Raw genomic sequence first — 19,268 nt, 5'->3', positions numbered from 1 at the left:
TAAGAAGAGAGTAAGTTTTAAAACAGGACACTTTCAGTTTTGTTTTCAACCTTTATTACATTTTTGCATTTGAGATTCAAACAAACCACTCTCTTACACCACACAAAAGGCATCCATTCTTGTGATTTTAAAGTGCATTTCCCCTTTAACTTTGTGTACAAAAATATGTATTTTTTTAAAACCTGTGGAACTTTCTCAACAAGGCACTTTTAGGCATGAAAATGAAGATGAGTCTCCGTTTCTACATTCACATAACATAGAAGGAAGAGTGAACCACCACCATCACAGCTGCATTCTGGGAGTCTTCATGGGTCCAGCCGACTCGAGGAACTGATAAACAAGACTGTAAAAACATTCACAACCTTACAACCTGGGCTGCAACGCTTTACAACCATAACAAGGAAAAGCTGCCCGTCAGCACAGCTGTCCTTCCCCGTCCAGAGGTGTCCCACTTCAGGAAGCGAAGATACGCTGGCAAGTCGTCTCTGATGACCCTGGGAGATCCCACTGTGTGTGTAACTTAGCCCCAATGTCAGTGATCATTTCGGGAGAGACAGGCCATCAGGACCTCCCAGAGCCGACAGCCATGTGCTTTCTCCAGCACACCACATCCATTCGAGGGACTTAACATGTGGAAAACAGGAAAGACACCGAGGTTTTCACTCACTGTCCATTGAGAGGGAAGACCTAGCCAACGACACTTCTGAAAAGTAAGCAAACACTTTTTTGGTTTATAAACATATATATACAAGCCATTTAATGTCCCAGTGACTACAAGTAACGCTTCTTTTAAAAAAAGCAAATTATATGCAAAGATCAAAACCACAAAACATTCTTTTAGCAGTTCAAGATTTACATCTTTAAGAAACAATGAGAGAGTAATGTTTTGCCACCATTAAAATTAAATCTTAGAGAGAAATAAACTCTACCTTGACTCTGAAATTGTTTTGATTTCTGGAGAACTACATAACTCCATTGTTTCTCACCAGCTCTCCTATAACAAGAATACTTAAAAAAAGCAAACAAACTCGCCCAAATGCTTCACATCTTCCAAGAAACACTGAAAGCTTATTGTTTAAAATCTGTCTTTAGATAGTCTAGCTTATTTATTGCACCTAATTTGCAAATGCTCCCCAGGACATAGCGGGGAATAAATATGAAACAGAAATGGAGCTGCCTCCCCACCCATGGACAGCTGCACCAGCGGCAGAAGGCTGGTCCTTTGGGGGCAGGTTGGGAAGGGGGCCACGTGTCATCATAACCAAGAGCTGTCTGAGGGCCAAACCTACAGGTCAGGCTGCATTCATATCTCCAACTAAGAAACCTGTCACTTTCCAGGGGGAGGGGGAAGGGTAAGCTGGGACGAAGTGAGAGAGTGGCATGGACATATATACACTACCAAATGTAAAATAGATAGTGGGAAGCAGCTGCATAGCACAGGGAGATCAGCTCGGTGCTTTGTGTCTACCTAGAGGGGTGGGATAGGGAGGGTGGGAGGGAGACACAACAGGGAGGACATACAGGGATGCATGTACATGTATAGCTGATTCACTTTGTTATACAGCAAAAACTAACACATCATTGTAAAGCAATTATACTCCAATAAAGATGTTAAAAAAAAAAGGACAGCTGCAAAACTCATGGGTGAGCCTATTTTTGGCTAGGTAAATGAATCATGGACACAAACGATATTAAAGTAATTCAGTTGAAAGAAAGCATACAACACACAAACTTGGGGGTAGAAAATGACTGTGGCCTTGAATTATCCACGTGCACAATCTCCTTTGCGTGGAAAATTCCCTTTCTCCTGCTCTTTGTCTGCTGTTGACCTGCTGTTATCAGTTCTGATTGGGTTTTTTTCCCCACCTTTGTTTAGTACCAGTTTTAAGAATTATCAATTGAGTTTCAAGCTGTTTCCACTGGAAGAAAAAAAAAGATGTTTTTCTTAATTAAAATGGTGACATTATAACCTTGCAAGTGAGGAAAAAAAAAAGAAACCGGTCACTTTCTGCAATGTGTCACCTGTCTACTGCCTGTGAGCTATGAACAAGGAGAAGGCCCATAGAAGGAGCAGGTCCTGAGGCCATCTGTTGATTTCCTGGGACAGAACCGCCCCAAAAGGAGACAGACTGATTGGTAAAGAGGAGACTATTTTTCAGGTGCTGCAACCTCACTGCATGACCGTGCTGACAGGGACCTCGGGCGGGCACTTGCTTTAGTCAGAGAAGCGTCTTTGCCAGCAGGTGAGGACTTGCCTGGTGGGGTGAGCAGCCCAGGTGCACCGGCAGGGGGCTTGCAAGCAGTGCCCCTGGCAGGAAAGCAGGGGTCAGCTGGGAGGAAAGAGGGGTGGGGGAGCGTTTGTGGTGTTTTAAAAGACATACTTATCACTGAATTACCATATTTCAAATTCTGACATGGAAATGCCTTAAGATCCTTATTACTGAAAACCATACAGAAGTCACTTGAGGCATTTTTCTTACGAACAGGGAACGATCTTGATACCTTCGGTCTGTTAATAGGGAAAGGACAGTACACCTTGTACCCTTCATAAACTGGAGGAGGAGGGTGGGACTTCCTAAAGCAAAATAAATTCATGACCTATATAAGATCAGTTTTGCTTCCCATGGTGTATATTTACACTGTTACATAATAGTTCTGATCACCTGATTTGTAACACAGGGAGTACTGTCTGTGTACCTGATGTAAGACATGCTTAGATAAATCCCAGTTCTGCCCAATGTCAGCATAAAATAAAAAATGTGACTGTCCCATAAATTATCATATAACCCGCAGTGCTGCCCACCTAGGAGAGACATAAAAAATAAAGCAGTAGATTGCAGACTAGTCACAGCCAGTCTTAGGAACAAGAACTCCGTGGAACACCACTTGAGAGCATTTAAAAAGTCAAAACTTTTTAAAGTTCAAGAAAGAAAAACCCAACCACAAAACTCTAGGAGCCAAGACACTCCAGACCTGCTTGATGCTAATTTACAAAGCCACAGAAGCTGGGAGGTCTCTTCCAACTGATCTGGATAATGCAAGTGAAAGAAGACTCTTTGCTTGCAGAGTCCAGGAGCTGTGCCCCCAAATCCAGGCAGTGGGGCATCCCTCTTCCTTCCTCCCTGAGGAAGACCTCACTTTAGTAAGGTCAGGCAAAAGAAAAATGAGGCAGTCATTTAGCTAAGCTCCAAAAACAAAAACAGAACAGAAAAAGACCCCAACCTTCTACAAATACACATGTAAAAATATTTTTAAACACCCCCAAGGACCAACCAATTTTGCCCAAGAAAAATCACAGGGTTTGGGGGTCCATCTGACAAGGAAAGTCCCAGGAGTCTCACAACAGTATGAACCAACAGACTTTTAATGCTTTAGTCCAATGTGGTTAAGAACAAATAATATCTGATATTTCAGAGTTGGCAAACAGCGAAAACGACATCTGAGAACTCGGTGAGGTTCTTCTCCCCTATCCCTTTACGTACCCACACACCATAGGTAAGAACAACCAAGTCAAAGTCCGTGGGGGCTTGTAAGGTGCTGTTTACAACGTGGAGGTTGTAAATCACAGTCAAGATACAACCAAGCACTTCCTGAAGGTGCCGAGGATACATTTAATCTGCAAATCCAAACGTCCTGAGCACAGCATAAAAGATGACTCTCCAGGAAAAGAGATCCTAAAATCCTTTCGTGAAGAAAGAGACACGGGCAAACCAGCTTGGCAAGTTACAGCAAGTCTTGTAATTGAGCCCTCGGGTGACTCAGGGTAAGAGTGCTTAGAAAGTTCCCCCCAGCGCCAAGAGGTGGAGCTAAAAGTGTCCCCCTCCTGACTGTCCTGCCTGGCACCAGCCTGCCATGGGTGGTGACACCGCACAGCAGCCGGTTGACTTTTCATAGCTGGTGTGTCGTCCTCTGCTGGGATATCTAAGTGGGGTCAGAAAAAGGAAATGCCTGTCTCCGTCATGAGCTGATCTGCCTTTATTATCTTTTCCTGAACTGCAGATGAACTGTGGAAGAAAATCAAACACACAGAGATAAAGTGTGAAGCCCACGTAGACACGGGGCAGCTGCAACAGGCGGGGAGGCCCTGGGTGGGCGGGGAAGACCACAGGAAGAGGGGGCCGGGGGGACTGACTTCCCACACCCGAGGGGAGAGGGGCTCCTCGTCACTGAGCCACCATCCTCCGGCCTGGCCAGCGCTCCCTGCAGGCCTGGGTCCTGTCCAGACTGTTTCCAGCACCATCCTGCTCGGACCCTCATTGCCACCACGCGGGTGCCAAACAGACCACACCCCCATCTCCTCTGAGTGTGAACCCAGTTCTGTGATCTAAGCCTGGCTGGCTTGCCTGCTCGAAGAAAAAAAGTGACTAGGATCCTTTCTTTTCGAAAACTGTGCCTGATGGCAGTTCAGCTTTTCTCTGGGCTTCCATCTCCATCCTGGGGTGATGCAGCTCGGCTCCTCTGCACCCACTCAGCCCGGCTCCATCCCAGGCCGTCACTAATAGTAGGGCCCAAGCTTCTCGTATCCTAAATAACTAGGCCACTCCGGAAACAGACCATAGGAACACCGAGGGCTTCCAAACTGGTCAAAAGCTATTCCAAAATCTGGTCCATTTGGTGGCTGGGCTGTTCCCTGGGTGGATTTCAACTCTGCCCGGATGATCCTATAGTTTTTGCCTTTATTGCTGTCCCAGTACGTCTGTCCATTGCACTCATAGCACACGGCAAACTCCATCCTCTCATAAGACTGAATTTTTTCAGGCAAGCTGATTTCAAAGGAGAATGTGTCCTTGTCTGAACCTGCGTACGTGTCCTTCACGTACCAACAGGGAAAGTCTGTGAAGCTTTTCCAGGTGTCGAATGTCATTCTGACTTTCACCATCTTCTCAAATGCGAGGTTCTGCACCTTCACCGTGCCTGCAATGGCTCTGTCCTTCAAGACGCAGTTCTCCAGGCAGACGTGGTCGGTCCGAAGCCGATTTCTGAAGTCCAGGTAGTCTGCAGAGGGCTGCGAGAAATCCAGCACAAAGCTCTCGCTCTCCGCTGTTGTCAGACTCACAATGCTGTCCAGGAGCTCGGTGATGTTCAGTGGAATATCTAACGGGTCATCAAACTCGGAGAACACTTTGACCATTGTCAGGGCCAGCCCTTGGTTGTCTGCAAAGGACACCCGCTTCTTCACCTTTTTCTCCTGGACGGTCGAGGCCACCGTCCCGCTGGCTTCATTCTTGCCGCTCAGCTGAATACAAGGCCTCAGGGGTTTGCTTGACTTCGGGGAGATCTGGAAGGCAAACCGCTCTCTGCGCAAGGAGGGGGCCATGCAGCTGTACCTGCACTCAATGTCCACAGCCATCACGGGGCTAGAGCAGGCTAGAACCCTGGCCAAGGGGAAGGAAAGAAACAGCAAGGAGGTCAGACAGATGTTCAGGCTCATCCCTCCGACAGGGACCAGCGAACTACGTTTGCCTTCATCTTTGCCCACGTGGCTACAGCTCAATATTACCTCAAGTGTGGTCCAGTGTGACCTTGGTATCAGGGGAGATTAAGAGTGTAAAGTGGGGGGGCGGGGGGAAGAGGCCCAAGGTTAAAACAAACACAGAAGTACGGAACCACTGGTTTTAAAACTAGTTCATGGGTTTCCCTGTCAGGGCTTGTTGGGGCCGTCAGTATACTGATGGGCCATGGAGAATAATGAAAACAGCGTGCTGTTTGCCGGATTTCCTAAACTTATCCCAAACAAGGAAAGTCTTTTTTTTTTTTTGGTGGAGCACCTTGCTGAATGCAGTTTGGTAAATACTGCTTTGCTCCGATAAAAAGAAATTAATTCCTCCCACAAATACTGATTGGTGTTTGCTATGTGCCAGGCATGGTGCCAGAGACTGGGAATCAGGAGTGAAGACCGACCCACACTTGCTTTCATTCAGTGTACAGATTTTTATATTCTAGTATATCTTACTTTTAAAAAGTGCCAGCAATTTAGTGTTTTTAAATCTTTCGTATCAGTGAAGAATTATGTTTTTCTACAGTGAAAGTAGCCTCTATAAGAATAAAAAGCAAAGAGAATCATGCTAAAGATTAAATTAAATCTGACTTCATAAAAACAATTGTTTTTCTGTAAGTGAAAAAAAATAAGTAAAACCAAAAAACCGAAGACTGGGAAAACATTTTCCAAAAAGCACGGCAGCGAAGTTTTAATACTTTTATAAAGAGTTCTTATAAAACAATAACAAAGTCAAATATTCCATGTAGAAAAATGAGCAAGGAGCATGAATAGACAATTCATGAAAGAAATTTAAAAGTGGCTCATAAATATGCAAAGTGTCCAGCATTACAAGTAACTTAAGAAATTCAGATTAGAAGACAATGCCTGTTTTTACCTAGTGAGTTAGGAAAGAATTTTAAAAGATGATACAAATATCTGTATTAGTCTTAATGGGCACAACCTTTCTAAATCATCATTTTCGGTTCTAATACCACATACAGGTATTAATCTTGGAAATAATTAAAAATGCGCGAAGGTTAACGTACTAAAATGTTCAGTGCAACATTATGGAGGGAAAAGGGGTGAGAAAGTAAACTAAATGACCAATAACAGGTATCCAGTTAAATCAAGTGCACCACATCCATGTGATACAATTTAATATCATCATTAAAACCATTATGTGGATAAAGATTTAAATGGCATAAAAATTTATAATATATGATTAATGTAGAAAATGGAGAAGATAAATTGTACATAGAGACTAGACTTGTAGGGAAAAATACTACGTATATGCACAGAAAAAAGACTAGTGATATAATTAAAACTGTCAGAATTTTCCACGTGATGGGATTTCAGGAAATTTCTGTTTTCCTGCTTTGTACTCTCTAATATTTTCTAAAATAATAAACCTTCTCTTATCAAGAAAACAAAATGAATCTAATAAAACACCTCAAGTATCTTAAGATTCTTGGGCCAAAAACCCACCCAACGCTATTGCCTCCCTAAAGCCAAGCCATTTTTATTCTAATTACCATGGCAAATTGATATTCTGATTTGACAGTTCCAATGGGCTAATTGAAGAAGTCGGCGATGAAATCAGGATTAAATTCTCTAGCCTGAGAATCACAGAACACAGATCTGGATTAGTTGCGAAACACATCTCCCCTCACTACGGCAGAGGTGTCGGTGTGTGGTGGTGTGCTGGGGTACCAGCTCTCAGGCCTCCCGATCCCTACCCCCCCACCCCCGCCCCGGGAGGTGCTGTGGGATGATGGCGGTAGTTCAGGAGAAGGACAGGCAAAATGCCGCTCATCATCTGACAAGAGTGGGGACCACTGGTCCAACAAATAGTATCAGTCCAATAAATAATATCTCATTTTCAACTTCTGATTTCGTTTAATCAAATATATTTTAAAAATGAGAAAGGATGAAGACGTATTGGGCTTGATCCCATTTTCAAAAACCACCACCAAAAAACCCAGCACTTCCCCAGGATGCAGGAATCACTTAGTGGTGACCAAGTGGGGAAACACAAACATTCAGAGACAAAACAATAATAATACAAATACCTGTATTAGTCTGAAAAGACCCAACCTTTCTAAATGTTCTTATCTTAATTTATAGCCATAATGTAGTTATCTAAACATGCATTAAAGGATATCTTATCCTTTAAATAAGGATATTTAAATATCCTTTAAACATCTTATCCTTTAAATATCCTTAAATAGCCTTATAGTTTCTCCTCTAACAAAGTTAAACAAGTAAAAATTTTAGGAGCAAATTGGCTATTATCTTTTCTTTCATTTTTTAAATTTGTCTATTCTTTTATTTATTTATTTTTGGCTGCGTTGGGTCTTCGTTGCTGCGCGCGGGCTTTCTCTAGTTGCCCCGAGCGGGGGCTACTCTTCGTTGTGGTGCGTGGGCTTCTCATTTCGGTGGCTTCTCTTGTTGCAGAGCATGGGCTATAGGCGCATGTGCTTCAGTAGTTGTGGCACATGGGCTCAGTAGTTGTGGTTCACGGGCTCTAGAGCGCAGGCTCAGTAGTTGTGGTGCACGGGCCCAGTTGCTCCGCGGCATGTGGGATCTTCCCGGACCAGCGCTCAAACCCGTGTCCCCTGCGTTGGCAGGTGGATTCTTAACCACTGTGCCACGAAGGAAGTCCCTATTATCTTTTCTTATACCCATTCAATTGTTCTGGAAAGGAAAGTTCTGACTGAATTGGGCAAGACAGCTTTTTTAAAAAAAGGCAGAGGGTTCAACATAAAAAAACAAAACAAAAACCCTATACTTACAAAGTACTTGAATTTTTCTTTTCCCCTGTTCATTGCAAAACTTTGTTAGAATGCACTGGAATCACATGTTCAGTTCTACTTTTAATACAGGTAGTTTTTGCTTTTTAAATTAAATGTTAATTAAAAATAACCAAACAGCAGGCAAAGTCTTGCATCCCAGCACCCCCCCCCCCCGACTCTGCCCACCCCTGACAACCTGGGTGTGAACTGAGGAGGAAGGAGGGGTTCCTCCTCTGTTGTAGCCGCTTCCTCCCTGCCTGAGTCAGCACAAGGTCAACTGCAAGCTCTCTATATGAGTGTCCCGCAGGCCTGCAAACCATCCTCAGGCATGCTTTCCAGAACCACCTTAAAACAGCTCATTAGAAAATGACTGGGAAACTCTCAAGCTATTGTGGAAACAATTCTAAAACAAGGAGATCAAGCAAAGAATCTGCATACTTGCAGTGGACTGCAGTCACTCTCAAGGTCTAATCCTGCAGGTTAGAAAGGCTTAGTTGAAGGCCTTGGTAAAGTTTCAGTGTTTGGACCCAGCAGTATAAACATGCCCCTGAGATCCCTTTTATCACCAAGCTTTAAGAACTGGGGGTGAGGAGGTGAAGCTGGAGTCGGAGCCAGAGGTAATTAAACAATTCCACTGGCACTTTCTGGAACCGAATTGGTTTTGCAGCATTCTCCATGGAGGGCAAAAGGAAGGTGAACCACCTGGCGGCCCAGGCATTCTTCCCAGGCTCCTGCTCCAGGCCCATTGCACAAGCACCCCTCCCCAGAATCCCTTCACTTTTTTGGTGTCACCAGCACTAACCCCGGTGGCTTCAGTAGAGGGTGCAATCTGACTCTTGGCTCCCTTGCCTATCCTCACAGGTAGATTCCAGCTTTTATTAACCAGATCGGTCTCCAAGAACTGGTGCACCAAAGTGCTGGTTTGGTGTAAGCCTTCCTGATCATCTGCTCAGAAATTCCCACATGGACCGTGACAGGGATGACCAACACCCAGACGTACTCGTAGCCACGGAGACATGCAAGGTAATAGTTTCCTAAATCCCTGAAAGGAAGGCACCTGGACAAGTGTTTTGTCCTCAAATGGCATGAAAATTATCAGTTCCAACACAGGACGCATAAGGCTGTACCTCAGGGCCCCTCTTATGACAGACTCTTAGGCCGCTCTGTCTTTCTCATGCCCATGCCAGGGGATGTGAGTCACCAAGGTTGGTCTGGAGAAAAACCAGAATGAGATGTGGACACACAGTTGAACCAGCACAGCATGACATGGGACCTGGATACCAGTTTGTTGCAGGACAGGGTCACGAGAATGTGAGTAGCTGTTACTCAGACCAGAACGGATTCTCAAAACCTTTGCTTCTAAATAGATGCCTAGGAGATCAATTTTGCCCCATGAGAGACCGGACATGCACCAAGGGTAGATTTCAGTGTTTCTGGTCAAAAGAGGGCAAACCCTAACACGCCATGCAAAGACAGAACATGGATAGTTTTGCATAACTGCTTTCCGTGTTCCTCTAGTGACAAACAACAGACCCTCTCAGCCAGGGTTAGATATTGTGGTGATTCTTCTCTAAAAACTATCGACTTGTACAGAAAATAACCCCACGACCTTCACAGTTTCAGGCGGCTGAGCTACTGACTCTCTGGCTGTGCCTTTTATAGGAAGCAAATCTTTCTTTTGTATTGAGGCCAACACATTGCCTCCTCCATTCTCTTGTACTCTGATAAGAAAAGACAGAAAAATCAGACGCACCAAGAACCCAACAGGAACACTGAAACAGCATTAAGTAAGCATTCGCAACCAGGTTACCAGGTATAATTTTTTAAAAGACGCGGCCACTTACCCCTTCGGCATTTCTTTATTCCCTCCCAAAAGGCTTGGCTGCCACAGTATGAGTAAAATTGGCATCTTTCCCTTGGTATTCAGACCATGGGGCCCTTATTCACAGCCCTAGAAGCCACTTGGACTCCTCTATTCTGTCACCATCATCCAAAGCATCTTTGAGATAAATATCTGTGGATGAGGTGGCATATTATAGGAAAGAGATAAGTTAAAATGGCAGTGTCTGCCATCTAAAAATGTTCAATGTGAAACACAGTGCACTGGCCTAGGAATACCTGCACATGGCTGTGCCACTTGGGGCAAGTCACTCAACCTCTCTGGGCTTGAGCTTTCTCCTCTGAGATCCCTTCCAGCTCTGACATTCCAGGTTGCTAATACTGCCTGATGGTTCTCTTCTCCCTAACTTTTCCCTAAATACCTCAACTTCACTTTTGTAGTCAGTCCTCCAGCTGTCTTCACTTTAGTCTTGGCTCCTGGATAACCCTGCCAAGTGAACTATTTCCTCTTCTCTGCACCCCAGCCCCCAAAGCCCTAACACTCTCTTCTCCTGGACCCTGGGTCTCCCAAGGAGGCCTGACCACGCAGACCACAGGCTCCAACATCTTCTAGCAACTCTCCAAGTCCTCAAGTCTGTCCTCAACTTTCTCCTCCTCTGCGGGAAACAATATCAGGACAGAGCCCAAATCTTCTAGTATGTTCTGGGCCCCCTAACCCCTCTTTTGCACTGAGTCCCTTCCACACCCCTTTCTCTGGATTCAAAAGGGTGGCACGAACAGGACACAGGCCAGAGTGTCCTGCCCTCTGTGTCCTGGTCCCGCCAGGCCCGGGCTGCACCCCGCCCCCAACCCCTCCCCGAGGTCCTTCGCCTGTCCGGAACCCACCTGTTGGGCCGCGGGGAAGCCCCCTTTCCAGCTGGCTCGCTGCATCGGAATGCCCGGAGGGAGGTGGCAGGGGAGGCTGCCGCCACCAGACTACGTGAGCCTCGGTGTGTCCGGGAGGCAGGCCTTGGGCTGGGTTCCCGGAGTTGTGACCGGCAGGGGGAGGAAGACGACGAGGAGGAGGAGCCCTAGTTATCACACCAGGGCGGGGCAGCAGGGCCACCCGAGGCGGAGCGGCGCCACGAGAGCGTCCCCGCGCGGCCACGTCGCCCCCGCTGGCCCGGGACAGCCCGTCTGGGGACCGGGAACCGGAGGTGGCTCTGCTCCGGGAGGCCCCGGCCGCCGCAGCGTCCTGTGTCCCGTCGCCCTCGGCGGCCCGAGAGATCACCAAGTGTGTTTCCCTACGTTGTACCGGGAAATCGAGGCCGGGGGAGAGACGAAGCGACTTTCCCCTGTGCTGAGACCCCATCGCTCAACTCCGGGGACACGCTCTAGAAGTGTCGGGTCCCAGGTGGAAAAGCCTTGTGTCAGGTTCGAACTCGTCACAATAGGGATTAAGAGTATCTGAAGTCCCAGCCCCCAGCCCCCGGGCCGCCCGTCGCGGCCGGGACCCCCACCTCGGTGCATCACGTGGGTCCGGCCAGGCTCCATCCCACCTCTGGTCCCTGGATTGCCCTCCCCACGTGGAAGCAACAGCCTCCTTGAGCCCTTCTAAAGTGTACCACTCCCCGAGTGTAACTGCAAGTTGGACGGAGAAAGTGTAGGTGGCACGACCAAAGACGGCCCCCGCTACGCGCCCTCGCCGCCGTCTCCGCGGCCGGGCAGCCGGCCTTGCGGGCTTGGGAGGGACGTACCTGGTACAGCTCATAAGCCCCGAGGTGCGGAGGCGCCAGCCCGCGGCAGCATCCGCGCCGGGGTGGCAGGGGCAGCGGCGGCGACAGCAGGAGCGGGGGCCGGGGCTCAGGTCGGCACCCTTCGCGGGCAGCCGCATCCGTCCGTGCGCGAGAGCTGCCCGCCCGCCTCCTCCCTGCGGCCCCTCACACGGGACTCGGTCTCCCAGCCGCCGCACGGCTCCCTTTAACTTTGCGACCACTTCTCCCCACTCGGGATGTTATCCTAGACCCCCTTTCACGTGAACGCCCCCCATAGCCAATGGGCGCGCCCGGGACGCGCGCCGTCGACCAATGGCCGTGGAGCCGCGGTCCCCCAGAGCACCGCCGCGCCACGTGATCGGCTGCGCGCCCGGAATGATAGGGCTGGCGTCCAGGGCCTGCGAAGAGGGCGGTGGGTCATAATTTCATCAGAAGCCCGAGGACCGGCGCCAGGGGGCAGAGGCACTTTCCTACAGCCTAGCATCCCGTTACAGCAAGAGGGCTGGACGCCGGCGGCTGGCAGAGTTCCCTCTCCCTAGGCAAAGTCCTAGCCGGGCAAAGTCATTCTACACCCGCGGACCTGGTTGCAGTTGTATTCCGCCGTCCCGCCCGCCCCGCCTTTGTCTTACACTTCAGCTACCGGGGGTTCGCAGATGACAGTTACTTCCCCCATCACACGTGGAGCCCAGAGGAGCCCCAAGAGAATGCCAAATGCGTTCCCCTCCGTTTTGGGTGGAGCCTTTTCGGGATCAGTATCCCCAGCTCCAGCGATAGTGTCGAAAGTAAGTAATTACTGAACGCTTGCTTTGTGCCCATCACGGTCCAGGTGTTACTGTGAAAGGAATACAGTAAAATCCTTTTTATGAAGTTGTTATTGGGGCAAAGAACCAATACCCATCTCACAGAATACCGCATATATAGTTGAGGGTTTCTCAGGTAGGTATATTTTCGAGGAAACTACCTGAATTGAATCTGCATGAACAGATTCAGCCTGTACCACGGGGCCTCGGTGATCTCTGTGCTATGCCTTGAGATCTGTAGAGAATGAGGAGCTTAGAAGAGAGCTTAGAAGCCCCTCCTCCCATATGAGATCAATTTAAATATGCATGTATATAGTCATATATATCATCTCCTTGGTGATCAGCTCTGCGCTAGCCACTTTAGGGATGAGAATCCCAGTTTTCCAGTTTTAATGTATTTTGGAAATTAATATAGGATTGCCAGCTTTCTAAGGTGCCAAGTAAAGACACTAAAACAAACAAATCCTACCATCTTCTGTTACCATCTTTTATTTTTAAAAGAAGTACTCTTTAACAGCAATAACAATAAAATGCAGGAAAAAAAAAAACAATAAAATGCAGGAAGGGCATAATCTCAAGAGTAGAGGCTAGTCCTTCACATTGCATATGTTTAGCTTTCTGAAAATTCATTACATTGACTATGGCATATGGGAATTTCTGCTGTAAGAGATTTTAAAGCAGCTTCTAATTTTACTAGGAATGTAAGACAAAAACGCTAGTCCACTACAATAATCCAGTTGAAGCCTTCAGCTCCATAGAGAACTTCCCCAGACTCAGTCTTCCTGTCTGAAGGGTGATCATTAGTCCTCTTCCTTCTCTTTCAATGGACAAATCTGATAAAGGACCACCTGTGAAATTAGCTATTGGTAGGCGATTGGCAAATAAAGTTTCTGTGCAATATTCCCTTTGCCAACTCTAAACCCCCTTTTATTAGCTGATGAGTAGGTTGAAGATTTATGATGCCAAGTGCTGGCTACGTTTCTCAAGTGGAGGGAGCATGCTGGAGGAGTGGGCAGAGATAAAAAGCCAACAGGTATTGCAAAATGTATGCAGGCAAAGGGCGATCTGAACCAAACTGGGAAGGAGTTGGGACAAGTAAATACAATTTTATAGTGTTAGGTTTTGGAAGCATCTTCCTTACATAGATCTAGGAAATCATCCCTGTGGTTTAGGTGACTATTTCAGTCCGGGAGAGTGGGGCTAAACTTAGTTGTGGCACACCCCGGTCTTGGTAGGTAGGAGTGTAGCGTCTATGAGTTTACAAAGAGCGCAGTCTTTGCTATCAGGATAGAGCTGGGATGCAAGCTCTGGAGAACTGTTCCAGTAGAATTCACAGCAGTCCCGAGTTTCAGAACCTGAGAGCTGGACTGGCCCTTAGACACAGTCTTGCTTCACCCTTTCATGTTATAGCCACAAAGAGGGAAACTGAAAATGGAAAATTTCAACCTGTTAGTCAATGCATACCAAGTTCCTTTTCTAATATCTGGCTTTGAATTGTAGCCTTAATTTCATTTAATAAGCCAACCCTCCTCCCCGCAAAAACCAGGAAGCCTAACAGTGGCTAAGCATAGCTAATGATCTTTTTACCATAAGCTGTTGTTTTTCATGGCTGTTAGTAGCACTGTCTTCTTCTTGCACTTGGGCTCATCTGTGACTTTTTCAGTTCTCTCTTACACATTTGTTCATTCATTCAACAGCACACTATTAACTACCGTAAACCTGGGTGCTGGAAATGGAAAAATGAGTGAAATATTATCTTACTCTCGAGAAGCTCTTAAGCTAATATATAATGATGTGGGATGAATGTGTGAAAGGCAAATCTTTCTTAGGGGAGCTAAGAGGAAGACTGTGCATGTCTGGCAGTGGGGCAGGGGAGGGGAAAGTCTGAGAAGGCTGACCTTTGAGAAGTGACCGTTGAGCAGGATCCTGAAGGGGGAGTTAGAGTTTAGGGGTAATGGGAAGAGAGCATGGCAGGAATTGGAAATGGCACAGAGTTCTATACGTTCCCCCAAAGAATTTCCACGCCATTGATTAAAAATTAGATCCTCTTTCTGGCTTAAATATTGGACGCTGCTTCCTTCTGCATGTGTAAACAGCAGCTTTTTTGCTCATCCAGAAAGTTTGAAAATATATTGTTAATGCCTTATCTGCTCCTCAACTGAAAACATTTCAAAAACAGCTCAAATCATGCAAGATTCTGGAAGAGAAATCTTTTTCTTTCTTTTTTTCTTCTTCAAATTCTAACATTGCTTCTCTTTGAATGAAAGTGATTGCAAAGTGAATCTAAATAAAAATAACCAGCATCGAGTCAGAACTAAAGAAGAGAACATTCTTTTGCTAGATCAGAATAGAAAGTGGGGAAGACTGTTTCCAAACTGCTTAAATCCATTTATATTTAGACGAGTGGAGTTGTTTGCACCTGTCAGAGCTGCAGACGTGCTCTGGGTGCATCATGTTACCTGGGGCCCTCTGCTCCTCTTTCAGACTTGACTGAAAGGGACTTGCTAGGTCATGTTTTATGGGACAGGCAGAGGAATACGAGCCAAGGGATTCTGTAAGCCTCTGTCTACGGAGAATGTGTCCTTAGCGTGGGGAGAAGAGCTTGAGTAATTTACATGTCAAAGCTCCTAGAGCCCATCAGTGATTTACACGGTTGAGGGCTTCTGAGTTTCTATATGATGCTGATGTAGGGACCACTCCTTTAAAAGTTACATATACAGAGCAGCTTTTATTCCCTAGCTTTATATCTTGTGCAGTGCTTTGTATGATCCAGATATATCTTTAATTTGTATTGTGTATTATTCTTATGAATATAAAACGAATACAAGATCACTGTAGACACTGTATTTTGTGGAAAATACAGAAAAATATAGAGGTGAAAACAGAATCAGTACCACCCAGCCATAACTACCAATGTAACTCACTGTCTTTTCTTTCAGTATTTATTCTGTGCATGATAGTATAGTATAGGATCATAGTATTGATATATATAAAATTTAATATCTTAACTTTTTAATCATGACTGCTAATTTTGAGTGTATTAGTATTATTATAATTTTTCTGACATGCTTTTTAATGACTGCATAATATTCCTTCATATAAAGAGACTATAATTTATTTTCTTATTGTGGGATACTTAGATTTTTTTCCAAATTTTCTCTATTGTAAATAAACTTTGATAAGAATCTTCATATTTAAATCTTTGTCCACAGCCCTGATTATTTCTTATAAGTCTGTTTCCGACAGGGTACAGACGTTCTTCAGACTCTTGATTTGTATTGTCAGATCATTTTTAGGAAGATCAGTATTAACTTTTTATTCACTACTGGAGCAGTTTAAGAGTCAAGTAATCCTAATTAGGTCTTGGTTTGTGGACTTTGGACAAATTATACCTCATCTTACAAAAAAGCCATATGAGAATTTTCACTAGTGAATCATAGACTCTGTGCCTGGGTGAAAATAGCTACACACTTGTAGCTTTGAGTCTCAAAATACACAGCCAATTTGTGTTATGAATGGGGACTTCATAACCCATATTATTAACTTAAATGATATTAAGTGGTGGCTGGTCAGAGAGAAAGGCAGAGGCTGAGAACATGGGGTACCACTTTGCCACAGGCTTAAAAGGAATTAGGCAGAACCCAGTATGTATTTATATTCTTTGCTGATTCATCCCCCGTTTGTGACTGGTGTGATCATAAATTATAGTTGAACATATAACTATATACATGTGATGCAACCTGTACCATCCGGAATGTCATGACAAGTGGCATGCGCTTTTGTGAGAATGACATGTCAAGCTGCTTCGAGAGTTACGACAGGCCGCTTGGCCTTGTGTGCCTTGGATCTTCGGCCTGTTCGGCTGCACGCCTCCGCCTCAGATACTGCAAGCACTTGGGGCTTTTGTGTAGATAATTGCATTTTGGCTGGTTCCATCCTGATCTTGACAAAACTGCCTGGATTGTCCTCTTAGAAACAGGCAATGATATAATTTGTATAGAGAAAACAGTGACTCACTAGAGGGATGAGGAAAAAAGACTATTTAGGTGCAATAATTTCTAAATGTACACACTATGTTTTCCCACAACTTTACATTCCTATCACTCCTCTTTTTGTTTGAAATTTAGAGTCAGAAGCTGAACTGACTTCATGGTTTTCCTTCTGATCATTTGATATCCTCTAGAGAATTACAACTTAAAGACTGCATTCTTCCTTCTCGAAACTCATGGTAACGATCTCTCCACACAGAGCCACAGGCTGTCGGGGCAGTTAAAGCTAGGAAGTCACCACATGTTGAGAATATTCTGTCTCTGCCCTCTGCCTTGCGTGCGTTCCCAAGGAGGCACAAATCTCAGGGAGCAGTGGGAGAGCCATCGTCTAACGTTGTTAGTTCACCTACTGCATATTGTCCCCTGCATAAAATGCAGGGGACAATAGTGCATTTGTTGTAAAGGCTACTCAAGCTTGTTATAAAATTACAGTTCACCAAAAACAACAACCTGATAACTATTTGTATGTCTTACTTGGCAAGCAGCCAGGACCATAAAATATACAAAGCCAAACTTTGACATCTAAGCCTTGGAAATTGATATGACCATATAGTAAACCTTAGCAAAGATATCTGGCATGATTCCTATTTTCTTCTGTTAATACTTTGGTCGTCTTCAAATGCAGAGCCCCTGATAAGTAGGGTCTGTTGTCTCCTATTTTTCTTATTAATCCAAAAGGTGTAATAACTTAAGCTTTCTTCCCTGATTTTGACCCTGGGTCTTTTTCCTTCCTTCTTTCTTTCTTTTTTGGTATTACTTTTTAATTTGTAAAAATCTAGAAATTTATCTCTCCTAAGATTAGTCAAGAAGCATTTCTCTTTCTTACAAAGCAGCATTATCCATCAACTTTCAGGAACAATCCAAAGTCATAGGTGATGAGAAGAAGGAACATATTACAAAATATAAGAGAAGGTTTCTGGTTTAACTTCCTATAAAGATTCCTAGGAAGACACATAAAAATATAAAAACTCATATAACTCTCATGCCCTAGACACAGTAAAATGTAGTTGGTTAAGAGCTCGGTCATCTGGCGGTCCTGGATTTGAATACTAACTCTGCCACAATGAGCCGTGGACCTTGGAAAAATTACTACCCAACTTCGTGCTTCTGTTTTCCCATCTGTAAAATGGGAATACTAATGCCTGCCTGGCAGGGTTACTCGGAAGATTTCCCAGAACACTTTCTGTGTAACCAGGATGACTCGTTGCACAAAACCCAAGTGCAATGAAAGTCACATTTCTGGATTATTCTAAATACAGTAAAATCTGGATCTGAACCCTCTACTTACCAAGTCCAGTAAGAAGCTTAAATATCGGTTGTTGTGTGCAGCTCCTCAAAACTGGGAACAGGCCCTTTGTTCTTAGGCTCTGCGGTCACTGCCTGCTCCTTTTGCAGCCCACCTGCTGTGGAGGTCACATCCTCACCACCCACCCACTGCAGCTGCTGTTCAGGCAGGCTTCGGTGAGGCCCCCTTGCAGGCCTGGCGTGAAGGTCCTGCACTCCCGGATCTCAGCTTTTTCCCTGTGAGCAGGATGTCAGCTTCCATCACCTGTGGAAACTTCAGATCCCACAGATCCCAGGCTCTGGGATTCACCTCCTCTTCAGGGTGGACCTTTCTGCAAACCCATAGAAGCCCCAGGCACTATGCCCTCCCAGTCTTAGACAGTTCTGAACCCTTTCTGTAGGAGCCAGAATTCCCAAACAAAGCGTTGTGTGGGGGCTATTTCTGCAGATGATCCTGAAACTCGAAGGAACTGTTAGCACCTTGTTAGGGCTAAGAGTCAAGACTTTAGGGAAAAAAAGACCTACCCTTTTCTCTGGTGTAAGGTGTTGGGATATGTGAGAATAAGGCACACACGTATATGCTGACATATTTGTAAACTACCAAGCACATGGTAGATATTCCAAGGACATCACTGGTTTGCCAAATACTCCCTCATCTGAGGGTAGGTGAACAGAAACAACTAAGATATAGCTTAGGAAAAGGGGAAAGGGATATCCCTAAAGACTTGGGAAAGGAGCAGACCTCTGAAACAGGCTTACTACAGGAAACAAAAGAAAAATTTAAGGTATCTTTGATTACAAAAAGACATGGTCTTTGTAAATTACATAAAAAACTCAGATGAAAAGTTACAAGCTGATTTTTTTTTAAATGTGCATTTATCCTGTATGGTTCATTGCTTTCTTAGATAGTCCTGCCGTATAATAATTTTTGTAGTAAACCCTTAGTAAAGTATAGCACACACTTTGAACAGTCAACAAATTTGAAGTGTATAGATTAATGAATTCTCATTATATCCATCCACTAGCACCACAGAAACCCCTTTTATTTCCAATTCTTGTCACTCTTCCCCACAGGGGTAAGAATTATACTGATTTCTAACACCATAGCAAGATGGTTTCTTACAAAGCTAAACAGACTTTTATCTTGCAATCCGGCAATCATGCTTCTTGGTATTTACCGAAAAAATTGAAAGTTGAAAAATTATGTCCACACAAAAACCTGCACACGATTTTTATAGCAGCTTTATTCATAATTGCCCAAACTTGGAAGC

General features: G+C 45.1%; 1 protein-coding gene across 7 annotated transcripts; it reads right to left on the bottom strand.

Annotated features, from left to right (window-relative positions):
* Positions 1–37: 37 nt before the first annotated feature.
* Positions 38–12,087, bottom strand: PPP1R3B (protein phosphatase 1 regulatory subunit 3B). 7 transcript variants are annotated; one of them, XM_060001252.1, is made up of 4 exons: positions 10,996–11,960; positions 10,116–10,285; positions 7,012–7,095; positions 38–5,375 (listed from the first exon to the last, which is right to left on the bottom strand). In XM_060001252.1, exons 2-4 carry the CDS (start codon positions 10,178–10,180, stop codon positions 4,496–4,498), a joined length of 1,029 nt encoding a protein of 342 aa, XP_059857235.1. In that variant the 5' UTR covers positions 10,181–10,285; positions 10,996–11,960; the 3' UTR covers positions 38–4,495. The 7 variants fall into 7 exon arrangements, 6 of the variants coding, with proteins under 6 accessions (XP_059857235.1, XP_059857233.1, XP_059857234.1 ...); XM_060001250.1 differs by lacking the exons at positions 7,012–7,095; positions 10,116–10,285 and having other exon boundaries at positions 10,996–11,124; positions 11,847–12,087; XM_060001251.1 differs by lacking the exon at positions 10,116–10,285 and having other exon boundaries at positions 11,847–12,087.
* Between the last annotated feature and the right edge of the window lie 7,181 nt (positions 12,088–19,268).

The sequence above is a fragment of the Delphinus delphis genome, chromosome 21 (assembly GCF_949987515.2).
Source record: "Delphinus delphis chromosome 21, mDelDel1.2, whole genome shotgun sequence".
Lineage (NCBI taxonomy): Eukaryota > Metazoa > Chordata > Mammalia > Artiodactyla > Delphinidae > Delphinus > Delphinus delphis.
The sequence above is the reverse complement of the archived record's forward strand: the minus strand, read 5'-3'. Positions and strand labels throughout refer to the sequence as shown.